Source organism: Drosophila busckii, chromosome 3L (genome assembly GCF_011750605.1).
Source record: "Drosophila busckii strain San Diego stock center, stock number 13000-0081.31 chromosome 3L, ASM1175060v1, whole genome shotgun sequence".
Classification (NCBI taxonomy): domain Eukaryota; kingdom Metazoa; phylum Arthropoda; class Insecta; order Diptera; family Drosophilidae; genus Drosophila; species Drosophila busckii.
In genome coordinates, this window is record NC_046606.1 from 7,050,974 (window position 1) to 7,063,832 (window position 12,859).

General features: G+C 41.2%; 3 protein-coding genes across 4 annotated transcripts; 2 read left to right on the forward strand and 1 right to left on the reverse strand.

Annotated features, from left to right (window-relative positions):
* The first annotated feature begins 5,378 nt into the window (after positions 1–5,378).
* Positions 5,379–7,562, forward strand: LOC108600683 (palmitoleoyl-protein carboxylesterase NOTUM). Its single transcript, XM_017988390.1, has 3 exons — positions 5,379–5,676; positions 5,738–6,250; positions 6,313–7,562. The coding sequence occupies exons 1-3, from the start codon at positions 5,400–5,402 to the stop codon at positions 7,299–7,301; spliced, it is 1,779 nt and encodes a 592-aa protein (XP_017843879.1). The 5' UTR covers positions 5,379–5,399; the 3' UTR covers positions 7,302–7,562.
* Positions 7,563–8,082: 520 nt separating this feature from the next.
* Positions 8,083–8,566, reverse strand: LOC108599466 (kunitz-type serine protease inhibitor homolog dendrotoxin K). Its single transcript, XM_017986302.2, has 2 exons — positions 8,485–8,566; positions 8,083–8,431 (listed from the first exon to the last, which is right to left on the reverse strand). Exons 1-2 carry the CDS (start codon positions 8,564–8,566, stop codon positions 8,238–8,240), a joined length of 276 nt encoding a protein of 91 aa, XP_017841791.1. The 3' UTR covers positions 8,083–8,237.
* Positions 8,567–9,788: 1,222 nt separating this feature from the next.
* Positions 9,789–11,647, forward strand: LOC108599057. 2 transcript variants are annotated; one of them, XM_017985837.2, is made up of 4 exons: positions 9,789–9,866; positions 9,921–10,482; positions 10,537–10,886; positions 11,059–11,646. In XM_017985837.2, the coding sequence occupies exons 1-4, from the start codon at positions 9,809–9,811 to the stop codon at positions 11,436–11,438; spliced, it is 1,350 nt and encodes a 449-aa protein (XP_017841326.1). In that variant the 5' UTR covers positions 9,789–9,808; the 3' UTR covers positions 11,439–11,646. The 2 variants fall into 2 exon arrangements, with proteins under 2 accessions (XP_017841326.1, XP_017841327.1); XM_017985838.2 differs by having other exon boundaries at positions 9,821–9,866; positions 9,943–10,482; positions 11,059–11,647.
* The last annotated feature ends 1,212 nt before the right edge of the window (positions 11,648–12,859 follow it).

The following is a 12,859-nucleotide window of genomic DNA, read 5'->3' on the forward strand; positions in this document are numbered from 1 at the left end:
CAAGGCCCAGGGCCACAGTCAGAGCAGCAGCAGCAGCAGCGCTTTCCAAGAAATCCCCAAGCGCACATAAAACACAAAAATGCGGCACATTAAAAATATAAAAAAAAGATACGTAAAAATAAGTTTAAAGTTGAGCGAATTATTTCCTGCACAGTGAGACAGTCGAAAGTTGCAATTACATTAAATTAGCATTATGTGTGGCATGGAAAACAAAAGACTTAGGCAACGAACTTGCAACAAGCCTAAAAACCAGAAGCCGATCAAAGGCGCTGATAAAGACAAGCATAAGACGCTTAACAAGTAGCTCAAAGCCAGAGAGCGAGAGCGCAAGAGAGAGCGAGAGAGTGAGCACATAATTCTTTCAAATTGCATTGCCTTGCAGTTTATTATTAGTTTTGTTATTATTTTGCGTATTCTAAACAAAAACGCTTGCCCCACGCCAAACGCGCACACAGCGCAAGCGAGAGAGAGAGAGAGAGAAACAGAGAGTGAGAGCGAGAGCGAACGAACGTCGGCAACGCTGCAGCCGTCGGCAGCGGCGGCGACGACAACAGCGCAAGGTAAAAATTTCATTCCAACGCGAGCATTCAACGTGTGCGGACGTGTTATCAACAACGATAAAAAAATAGCAAATAATAATAAAAATAACAAGCTACGTGCGTTTGCGTACAGTGTTAATATTATATATGAAATAAATATTGGAAAGTGTCAAGTGTAAATGTTGAAAAATGTGTAGCGCTAATAAAAGAAAACTGCAAGTGCATTGTTAATAACAAAAGCTTCAAAAAAAACAACAACAACAAGCAGCGCAAACAGTTTGCTTAAATATTCAAATTAAAGCGCAGTCTACAAACAAAAAAAAGCAGCATGGCGACTAAAGTCACAAATAAACGGATTAAATACAACAACAGCAGCAACAACAACAACACACATAAGCAGGTGAGTTAAGCCACTAAATTTATGGTTTAAGCCATACAGTAGCCTTAACTTAAGCAGCAGCAACAGTAGCTACAATTTATTAAAGCCGCTGTCTATATCAAAAAGTTTGCCGCTCAAAAAAACAACAAAAATCGAAAAACCAAAATCTATATATAAGCTACAGTAGCACGTCAATTAAAATTAATAGCTTCCGACTTAAGCGCGGCATAGCTTTATTTATGACATTTGCATATCGAGAGCGGGGCAAAGCAAACGAAATCAATTTGAAAATCCTTTTAAAACGTAAGCAACAAAAACAATTTTAGATTTGCCTGCTACAAAAGTAAACCAAAAAATAAAATAAAACCCTCATCAGCAGCAACAAGCAAAACAACAACAAAAGCTGCAAGCCGCTTCACTTGATGCTGGCCTAAAGCACAAGCTGCGCTTGTTGTTGTTGTTGTTGTTGTCGTAGTAGTAGTAGCTACTGTTTTTCAAAGTTAAGATCAATGAGTTGCGACGCCGAACGCGCTGCGAGTTTTTCGGGCCAACTTTGCCAACTTCGAACTGGTTGGCAAACTTGCCTCGCTTTGCAACATGCCGCAGTCGCAGTCACAGTCACAGCAGCAGCAGCAGCAGCGACGCTGGCGGCAAAAGTACAAAGACTAAAAACGGCACGGGTTAGCGCGCTCAGAGTAAAAAGCGTTCAGCGTTCAGCGTTCAGCATCGACGTGCGCACATCCCACAGATACACTCAGAGCTCGAACACATGCACACACATATGTGTATAGCTGTGTGTGTGTAGCCGGTCTAATAACGTTGCCATGGCACTTGGCTACATGTTTTTGGGCCGCGGCATCGCTTTGTTGTTGTTGCTGCTGCTGCTGCTGTTGGCATTGCTCAGTTTGCCGGTCGTTGCTTTTGCGGCTTCATTTGAGGCTGCTTCCGAATTACCTGCGTGGCATTGCAGCAGCCACAGCCGCAGTGGCAGCCTCTGTTATTTCCCTTGCCATAAAAATGTATTAAATTGCTGCAAACAGGTGCATCATCAGCAGCAGCAGCAACTTGCTAGACTTGCCACAATGCGTGGCAATTACATTTTGCCTGCTATATGCCCAAAATATTGAGGTCAATTTAATTGTTGTTTTATTTATTGCTGCAGGTCAAGCAACGGCAACAGCAGCAGCAACAGCAACAGGCGCTGCTTACTTTAGTTCAACTAAATTCTTTTTTTTTTTTAACACGCAAATCAAACAACATTTTAAAAGAAAACAATGGCACAAAATTTTCGAAAAAAAACAACAAACAATTAGTTGAACAACAACAACGGAAGTTTATTTATGCGCTGCTATTTATTTAAAAAAAAACCTAAAGCGATAAGCGCAGTTGCCTTAAGAGCGGCAAGAGTAAAGTTGAAGCTGAAGTTGTAGGATTTACTTTAATCCAAGACGTTGCGCGCTTTGAAGTCAATGCAACAATTTCTTACATTTGACAAGGTCGTTAGGCTTGAGTGTACGAGAGCGCAATAGAGGGAGAGAGAGAGCAGGAATTACTTGAATAATTTCAATTGAGACGCAGCATTTGTTGCTTTCATTTTATAATAAAAATTAGCAAATTTATTTATAGCTTACACTTAAACAAAACTGCCACGCAAATAGCATTAATCAAAGCAAATGCAATTACAATTAACACACATGCATATTAATAGTTGAAAATAATAAAAAAATATACAAACAAATGCCGCTCACAAAGGCAACAGCAAATCATATCAAATCAATTCAAGTCAGCACGGGGCGTATGCTTAATTTTAGCGCCAGTAGCGCCAATAACTGTGTCCACAACAACAACAAAAGCAGCAGCAGCTACTGTGGACGTCTGCGGCGTCGTACGCTGCTATTTGCAGCAATTAATAAAAACTGACAATTTAATCGTCGCGACAAGTAGTTGGCTGCCAGCCAGTTCCAGCCCCAGTCCCAGACCCCCCCCACTAGACAGAGGCTGCCGCCTCAAACTTATTGCCCAGGCCAGTGATTAGCGAGGAGCAGCGACCAGAGCAGAGCGGGATAGATAGGGTTTTAGCTTAGCGCCTTTGTCGGCATTTGCTGTTGGCCGCAAGAAATCGCTGCCAGCAGCAGCAGCAGCAGCAACAGTTGCTACAAGCCAAAAGCAAAATATTAATAAGCAGTGCCCGCAATTAATAGCGCAACTTAAGACTCTATATAGGGTAATTAAGCGGCGCTTGTGAACATTTTTTTTCTTCTACTTTTTTTGTTGTTTTCTTTTATTTTTTTGTCTGTCTCTTTTGCTTTGGCGGCAGCTGCTTGACGCGCGCGCTTACTCTCTCTCATTCTCTCGCTGCCGCTCTCTCGCTCTCTGCACAGGTAAACAACAAGTGCAATGTACGTTTGAATTTAAAGCGTAACTGTATGCGTGTGTGTGTGTGTGAGTGTGTGGAGCACGCGCTTTGTTTACTCCAGCGTAAATCCGCGCACACACTCGTATTCGTAGTAGTAAATTTTTTTATTTGTAGCTTTGGTTAACATTTGAAGATCTTGTAGGCGCTGTACAAATTTCAATTGTCAAGCATGTGAAACGAGCGAGGGCAGCGAGAAAAGTTATAACAAGCGTATATATGTATATTAAAAGTATTAGCATGTCAATAAATTGCGTAAGCATTTTCGACTTGAGCGAAGATAAACTAGATTATCTCTTACTTAAAGTTACTAACCTCATATATAAAATATATAATTTAAACTTCAACTTTTAGTTAGTTTAAAACAGTAAATAACTTTGCAAACTCACCTCGTGCGGTCGCACTTCAGCAACGTCAGAACTATTGTCAATTTGTAGAGCGGCAAACATCAAGCGGCGTTGTTTTAGTTGTTTTTGTATCACTTTTTTGTTTTTTGTTTTTGGAGTCTTTCAAATATTTTTTTGTTGACTGCGGGGGAAGGCCTCCAAAGTTCTTAGACTGACTGACAGGCAGCAATCAAAAGCGACAGGCGATAGCACACACACAAAGAGAGAGAAGAGAGAGTGCTGGAAAGTATTGCGCGCTCACTCGCACGCATCTCACTCACTTGCGCTGATTACACGTGCTTGGGGGCTAGCCAAGAGAGCTACCGTTACTTGCAAATGCCGGCGGCGATTAAAGTTGAGGTTATGTTAATCCAGCAGCAGCAAGTACGTTCTTAATTTTCGCTTATGTGTGTTTGTAGGCCTCTCGCTCTCTCTCTCTCTATGTTTTTTTCGCTCTTTCAAATTGTCCGTGTCATTTGCATTTTGTCTGCAAATTGTCGTTGCTGGCGGCGCGGCGGCGAAACATCAAAGCCTAAATAAACATTGATTGAAGATTTCTTTACGATTTCTGAATGGTTATTTATGCAGAGACAGCGGCAATGCCGACAGTCGCTACAGACAGACAATTGACAGACTGACACACTGAGACACTAAAATCGTTGATGATGTTGATCGTTCGTTGTTCTTGTTGTTGTTGGCGGCACGCCGCTTTTTTTTCGTTGTAGTTGTTGGCTGCGTTTTTATGTGTATCATTTACAAATTGCTGGAAAATAGCGCAAAATTATAGTTGAATTTGATTGATGTGCCCGTTTAAAGTTCAAAGCCAAAGGCAAACTGCGCACGCCTCTAGCGACAATGAAAAAATATATAATTTAGTATAGAGCGCCATTGTCTGCTGCGATTAAAGCAAATACACAAATACTACAACTCACTCAATGTTTGGCTACTTTGCTTTACGCGCCGCTCTCTCGCGCTCACGTTTGCGCTCGCGCTCTCTGTGTGAACCTGAAACGAAACATCAAATAATAACAACAACAACAACAAACAAGCGCACTACAAACGTAACAACAAAAACGTAACGAAATGCGCGGCAAAAATTTCTTTGATCTTATCGCAAAGCTTCTTGCTCGCATTTTGATCAAAGCAAGTTTTTCCGCCAAAATACAAAGACAATAACAATAACAACAACAACAACAATAATAATAATAATAACCACAAGAGCAAGAGCCCAACCACTTGTGACAGCCATGTGTGTGTGAGCGAGCGCGCGCTATTAGCATTGATATTACGTTGACAAACAACAGCAAGTTGTGAATGAGTTTGGTGTAAGCGCAGTCTTAAAGAGCAAGAGAGCGCGCTTGCACTTAAGAGAGCGTAAGCTTGAAGCTTGCTCAGCTGGCTGACTGCGCAGAGAGAGAGAGCGCCAAGTGCAGTTAACAGTTAAATTATACGTATGCTAATCTGGCTTTGTGTTACTCTTTTCGTTTTTGCAGTGCACAACGCGAACAGCAGCGCAGTCGCTGCTTCTGCCGCTGCTTGCGCTCAGCTTAGTAACGCAAGCAAGCAGCAGCAGCATAAAGAACAACAACAACAACAACAATGAGGAGAGCGTGCAAACGTTTGGCGTGGCGAAGACGCAACGTGAACTGGAGCAGGAGCAAATCAATTCGCTGCATCAGAATATGATACAGCGCAACTATATGATAATGCATCCGGCTGTGGGCGCGGATGGCGCCGATCACAACAGAAGTCTGAAGCGCGCCTATTTAACCAACACAAGCATCACCTGCAACGATGGCACCCACGCCGGATTCTATCTGCGCAAGCAGCCCAACTCCAAGAAGTGGATTGTGTTTCTGGAGGGCGGCTGGCATTGCTACAACAATCGCAGCTGTCGTGCGCGCTGGATGCGTCTCAGACACTTAATGACGTCATCGCAGTGGACAGAGACAAGAGATGGTAAATTTACTTCATAAACTCCATAAGTAACTTTCATTAATTTGTTTTCTGTTGCTTGCAGTGGGCGGCATTTTATCGCCACATGCTGAGGAGAATCCTTACTGGCATAATGCTAACCATGTGCTGGTGCCGTACTGCAGCAGCGACTCCTGGTCAGGCACACGCATTGAGCCGGAAACGCCGGAGCGTGAGGGCAGCTGGCGCTTTATGGGCGCCTTGATATTGCGCCAGGTCATTGCCGATCTTATACCGCTGGGTCTGGGACGCGTGCCGGGCGGCGAGCTGCTGCTGGTGGGCTCCTCTGCCGGCGGCTTGGGCGTCATGCTGAATCTGGATCGCATACGCGACTTTTTGATCAACGAGAAGCAGCTGCAGGTCACGGTGCGTGGTGTAAGCGATTCGGGTTGGTTTCTGGATCGTGAGCCGTACACGCCCGCTGCAGTGGCCTCCAGCGAGGCAGTGCGTCAAGGCTGGAAGCTGTGGCAGGGACTGCTGCCTGAGGACTGCACCAAAGCGCATGCTGCGGAGCCTTGGCGCTGCTACTTTGGCTACCGCTTGTATCCCACGCTGAAAAGTAAGTAATCAATGCCTCTAAAACTGTACTCGAGCCTAGCTAACCGACTTTTGACTTTGCAGCGCCGCTTTTTGTCTTCCAGTGGCTTTTCGATGAGGCTCAAATGCGTGCCGACAATGTGGGCGCTCCAGTGACGCCTCAGCAATGGAATTATATACATGAAATGGGCGGCGCCTTGCGCTCCTCGCTGGACAATGTCAGCGCCGTCTTTGCGCCCAGCTGCATTGGCCATGCGGTGCTCTCCAAGCGCGACTGGGTCAACATTAAGATCGATGACATATCGCTGCCCGCTGCGCTGCGCTGCTGGGAGCATTCCACGCGTCAGCGTCGCAAGCGTCACGACAAGCTTAAGCGCTCCACCGAAGCCACTCTGACTGGCGAGCAGCAGCAGCTGCATCCCAACAACAGCCAAAGACATCAGCGTCATCGTCAGCGTCTGCAGAAGCTTAACAATGTGGCGCAAGCGCCGCCGCCGACGCAGCGCAAGCGCAATCATCTGAGCAAAGAACAGCGTGAGCAGCGCAAGCAGCGACGTCTGGAGCGACAGCGACGCAAACAGCGCAGACGCCAGCAGCAGCAGGCGCAAAACAAATCCAAAAATAATAACAACAGCAAGCCACGTCGTCGTCTCACGCCCGAGCAGCAGCTGCAGCGTAAGCAGCAACGTCAGCGTCGACGCAAGCTGCAGCAGCAGCAGCAGCAGAGCCAGCAACATGAGCTGCAACAGGAGCAGCAGCCTAGCGAGCCGCTCAAGCATCGTGCCTCCAATAGCGCCTCGAAATCCGCCAGCAAACAGCGTCCACGTCTGCCGCGCGTCCCAGAAAAGTGTGAGCTGCGTCTGCTGGAGCGTTGCAGCTGGCCACAGTGCAATCATTCATGCCCCACGCTCACCAATCCGCTGACTGGCGAGGAGATGCGATTTCTCGAGCTACTCACGTCCTTTGGCTTGGATATTGAAGCAGTTGCTACTGCTTTGGGTGTGGATATGCATACGCTTAATAATATGGAGCGCACGGAGCTGGTCAATCTGCTGACGCAGCAGGTGAGCTGAGTGAGCGCAGTGGCTGCCAAACTGTAAATAACTTGTATATAGATATAGCCTAAGCGGTTTTTGTATAAAGAAAATAATATTTTAAAATTCCTAAAAAAAAAAGACATGCGCCTTGTATCCCAGTAATTAAGCAGAATTTATTTATACACACACACACGCACATACAAACACACACACACATATACATATACTCGTATTTAATTCGTTTTCATTGCGCTACAACAAAAACATTTAGCTGCGTTATATGAGAAACTAACACAAATGCAACCAACAAGACTGTTTTTTTTTATGTTTTCAATTTTTTTTTTTTTTGTAATATTAAAAATTGTAAACACTTAATTAATTTATAATTTAGTCTAAGTCCGACTGTTTCAATTGCCCCAATTATATTTTTTATATATTTAAAGCTACCTCACAAAACAAAAAACATACAACAAAAAAAAAAACAAACAAAACATTGAGAAATTGACAGCTGCTTTTATCAATACCATAGCGTACCTGTGCAAATTTAAATCAAATACTTAATTATAAATAAATACAGCTGATGTACTTAGCACGCATTCCGTTCAAACAACAAAACCATTTAAGCTAGAATTTAACTTAACTATGCTTGTAACAAAACTCGAATATTTTAATTTTGTAAAGAATTTAATTAGCTTTTACTTTAATTCAAAAACTAGTTCTTAGGTTTGTACAGCTTTTAATTTATAGTTTTTAACATGTTGTGGCCAAGTACTAAGTTAATTCTTTATTATTGTTAATAATTTTACATTTTAAGCGCAACAAATATTAAAAAAAAGAAAAAAAACATAAACATGAAAGTCAAAAGCAACATGAAGCAGTACTTATTTTTGAAAATAGCAACAACAGCAAATAAAATGCAAAATTATATTTTATCTAAAATTTAAAAAGCAAATTTGTTTTGATTTATTTAGCTTAAGTGTGTTTGCAACTTTGCTGACAATCCTTGAGCGAGCAGTAGCGATTGCCATTGCCGCCACAGCCTCTAAAGTCCAACGGGAGACAGTCTCGGATTGTAGGATTATAATACCACATTAAGCGCTTAGTCAAGATGCAGTTGCTATAAGAGCTCACGCCAACATTTCGGCTACTCTGACAGTTTTGCTCAGCTAAAAATTTAAATTCCACTAAAATGAAGTCAGTATTAGCTTCGAGCACTTACCTGGACGCAATGGACAACCCTCTGCATTGACAAAAACTATATACTGGAGTACTAATGCACTTAATATTAAACACACTTTCATTTTGTTGATGACTGAACCAAAAAACATTTTCTTTTTAACTTTTATATCTGCATAACAACAGCTGTTTTGCTTTAAACAATGCTAATTAGATAATACTTGTTGAAAAGACATATTATATAAGCTAAACAAATTAAAACAAACATATATCCCAGCGATTTATTGTTGAGTAAGTATTTTTTATTTTAACCCTTATGCCGTATTTCATACCCAGACTGTTTGTTGTTTAAGATTTCAGTTAATATTTCAGTACCAATTGCAGTTTAATAATTAAGTTTGTCTACAATTTGTTTGACAATCCTTAAGCGAGCAATAGCGATTGCCATTGCCGCCACAGCCTTTAAATTCCAATGGCTGGCAGTTGCCAATTCTAGGATTATAATACCACATTATGCGCTGCTTTAAGCAGATTCTATAACGGTCGAATGCGCCCATACCAACATCTCGTCTGCTATGACAGTTTTGCCTAGCTAAAAATTTGAAATTCAACTAATTTGAAGTCAAGGATTTTGCCAGAACTTACCAGGACGACCTGGACAACGCTCCTGTGCCTGCACAAAAACTATATAGTGCAGCACTAGTGCACTTAATATTAATAACACTTTCATTTTGATATTAACGAGTTTTGTAATGAAACTGAATCGAAAAGCATTTCCAGCTTAACTCTTATGCATAAATGCAACAGCTGTTTTGATTTAAACAATGCGAACCAAACAATGATTTAAACAATCATACTTAATGAAAAGAATTATTACACAAGTTTTCAAAATCTTTTGTTAGGGATTAATCAAGACAATACAAAAATATGCATATCGATACATCAAATACGTATATGGAATATTGCCATAAATTTGGCAATATTAATTTTGAGGCCTAAGTAATTAAAACTTTCTTACTGCTCGCTAATTTCGACTTTTGCAGCATCAAATATAATTTTAAACTTAATTCTAGAATTGTTATATTTTCACTTAAGCCTCACGTGCCCACTCATAGTTTTGCTCTTGCTCACTCTCTCTTTCTATCTCTCTATAAATCTGAGTGCACTTAATTGAATGAGACGCCAGTTAAGCTGCTGAGCTGCTCAATTTCTATAGCCCACAGTGGGTGGGTGGATAATTTCATAACGGCAGGCTGAGGGGTAAGCCCGACACTCAATTGCCGCAAAGGTTAAATTTTCAAAGCGCGTTTTAATGCAGCATGAGACGTTGACTAATCAACACGTTGAATAAGCTTGTAAAAAAAAAAATGTGGAAAATATGGCAAATGGCGCTGTGGCTGGCGCTTTATATAAAGCTGAGCACAGGTAAGTTTATAAACTATAAAGATAAACAATATAAATGCAATAAATGCTGTTTAGCCAACTGTCCTGTGTTTCTAAGCATATCGGTTATGGGCAAAACGCTAATCGACAGCTGTTTGGAGTTGAACTGGGGTCCCGATTGCTATGAGCCACCCGAGTGGGTGGGCATCTATCGCACAGATCCCTCAGTGTCCAATCTGTTGCCAGAGCTACGCATGGATGGCATACAGAATCGCACAGGCAGACTTCAGACGCATATAAAGCTGGGCAAGCTGCACTTTCCTGGTGGCTGGGAGAAACAGGATGTGCATGAGCAGCTGGTGCCCACCAAATATGCCAAGGGCAAGTGCTTGCCCTACTATGTGGCCAGCTACAGAGGCAACGAGCTGCTGACAGTGGATTGTCTTAAGATACAGCCGAATTGGCTGGGCCAGCTTAAGGGCATAGCCGAGCTGCCCATCAAGCATTTATTTCTGCCTGGCACACATGCTTCGGGCGCCTTCATAATTAACTATAGCAAAACCAAGTCGCTGCTGGTCAAGGATTATCTAGTGGCGCAGCATTTCGATGTGTGGTCACAGCTTGTGTTTGGCATACGCTACTTGGACTTGAGTGTGGGGTAAGCAATTGTAAATTAAACATAGCACTTACCTAATTTAGTCTTGTGCTACAGCTTTAAGCATCTGGACAGCAGCAGCGAAGCGGATAACTTTTGGCTGGTGAATGAGAACATGTTTATTAATCCTTTGGTGGATGTGCTACGTGATGTGCGTCGCTTTGTGCAGCGCTCTGGCGAGCTAGTCATACTTGACTTTAGCTCCTTTCCCATTGGTTTCTACAAGCATCCCGAAGTCTATAGCAGTCTCTTTCATCTCATACGCCAGGAGCTGGGCGACGTTGCCTATGAACGTAATGTGAGCATCAATGAGCATTGCTATGAACGCTGCTATATGGATTTCAAGCTAGCCGAGCGTCCTTTGCTCATTTTGTTTCCCACACAGGAGCTGCCGCATCCTGAAAACGGTAAGTTAACTATTCGCGCTCACTCTCTTTTATTGCGTGTGTTTAATTTAATTAAATTTAAGTTTATGCACAGCTTTTGACACTTGTTTACTTTCGTTCGATAATTACTTGATCGATAGCTCATAATTGACAACTGTCATCTATAACGTTTTTTGAATTTGCTCCGTTACAGAATCACTGCTGCTTTGCAATCCTTGGAAACGTTTTAGCACCAGTTATATGAATATTTCACAAACCTTGGACTATATGCGCTTGCTTTTCAGCAAGAAAAAGGATTCACCTGTACAGGATGAGGGTTGGATTTTCCATGCAATCAGCAGCATTGAGCAAACTTTAAATTCCCACAAACTACAAACTGCGAAGGAACGCGCTGCGCTTATTAATCCCAAAATCAATCAGTGGCTCAAGGGTCCGTGGGGTCTGAATGCCAATATTGTAGCTTTGGATTATTTCAGCAATACGAATATTATCGATGTGGTCATAACGGCAAATACGCACAAGGCTTTTCTAGCCTCCAAGCAGAAGTATATTAATTTAGAAATATTAGAATAAGTTTGCACAATGTAAAAAGCTGTTAAGAGTATACATTTGAAATAGTTTTGGAAGCACTGTAAGCATTTGACATGCATTGGCCGTAAATGTTAGCTCACTACAGCTGTTAGCTCACTGTAGATGTTAACTCGCTGTGTACTGCTGTTAATATAAATGAACGCTAGATGGCTTTTATGAAAGTTCATTTAAAATTATTTTCATTTGAATTACAAACTAATAAAAGTTAAAGAAACCAGAAATAAATACAAAAATCTTTATAAAATTTTATATAAGTAGTCTTGCTTATTTCAATTAATTTCTGAGAGTACATTTTATAAAATGTATTACTGTTATCAGCTTACTCACGTTCTAAATGCAGAATCTATTGCATATGTTACTAAACAAAGAGCATTAGACAAGCTTGATAAATAAATATTAGCACAAAAAAATAAATAAGAAATTAGCTAACAATTGAATATATTTAAACTGCCAAAGTGACATCACTGCATTGACAAGATATATAAGTATCTATAGCTGGGGACCATAAACAGATGCATATTTAAATACGCAATTCGTCATGCGCTTATTTTGGCTGTCAGCTCAGTCAATTAAAAAATTGCTGCAACATATAGACACATATGTATATGTATACTTGCTATAAAGCTGAACTAGCGACCTCGATCATGGTGTCAGTTTTGCATATTTAAAATAGAATACCTGTTTAAAGTTTTATAGACTAATTAAGTCGCGGCATGCAACATAAGGTCGATAGTTAAACTAGAACAAGGTGCATATGATTTTGTAAATGAATCAGTAAGTAATCATTTATAAATTTAACTATGCAAACAGCTGGTGCATGTAACAATTTATCAATTTGTAAACTCTATTGTGAGTAATTTAAACAAATATTGACACATTAAGCAAACAATGTCGCATACAGCTTAAATATTTTACAAAATTAACCGCACAATTGTTATAGCTTAAACAAATTTGCTTTGAAAGTTTAAATGCCGCGCCAAAGTAGCGCAGACTGTGCCATGTAACCGGATCTCGAGTCTTGAGTGCAAAATGCAAAAATTATATTTGTTGCTAAGGCAAATATGATAAAAAAAAATGCAACTAGCAACTAAATCGATTTTGAGCTTAGCTGCAAGCTTTTGTTTTGAACTTTGTCTATGAGTAACGGTGAATTTCAGCTTACACTTTGTGTAAAACAATTGTGTGTGGGGCAAGCGAATGATAAGGCAGTCATTGACTGATAAGCGCTAGAAGTAAACCATCGTTTACAATAATAATAATATTTGTATTGAAACAAAGAGTAATTAAATTTTGCAATTATGCAGTACAATAAAGCATGATTAATATTTAAATAAAAACGCAACTTTCCCAACTCAAGCAGCAGTAGAGTGTGGCGCCATCTTTAGATATTTTCAAGAACGAGC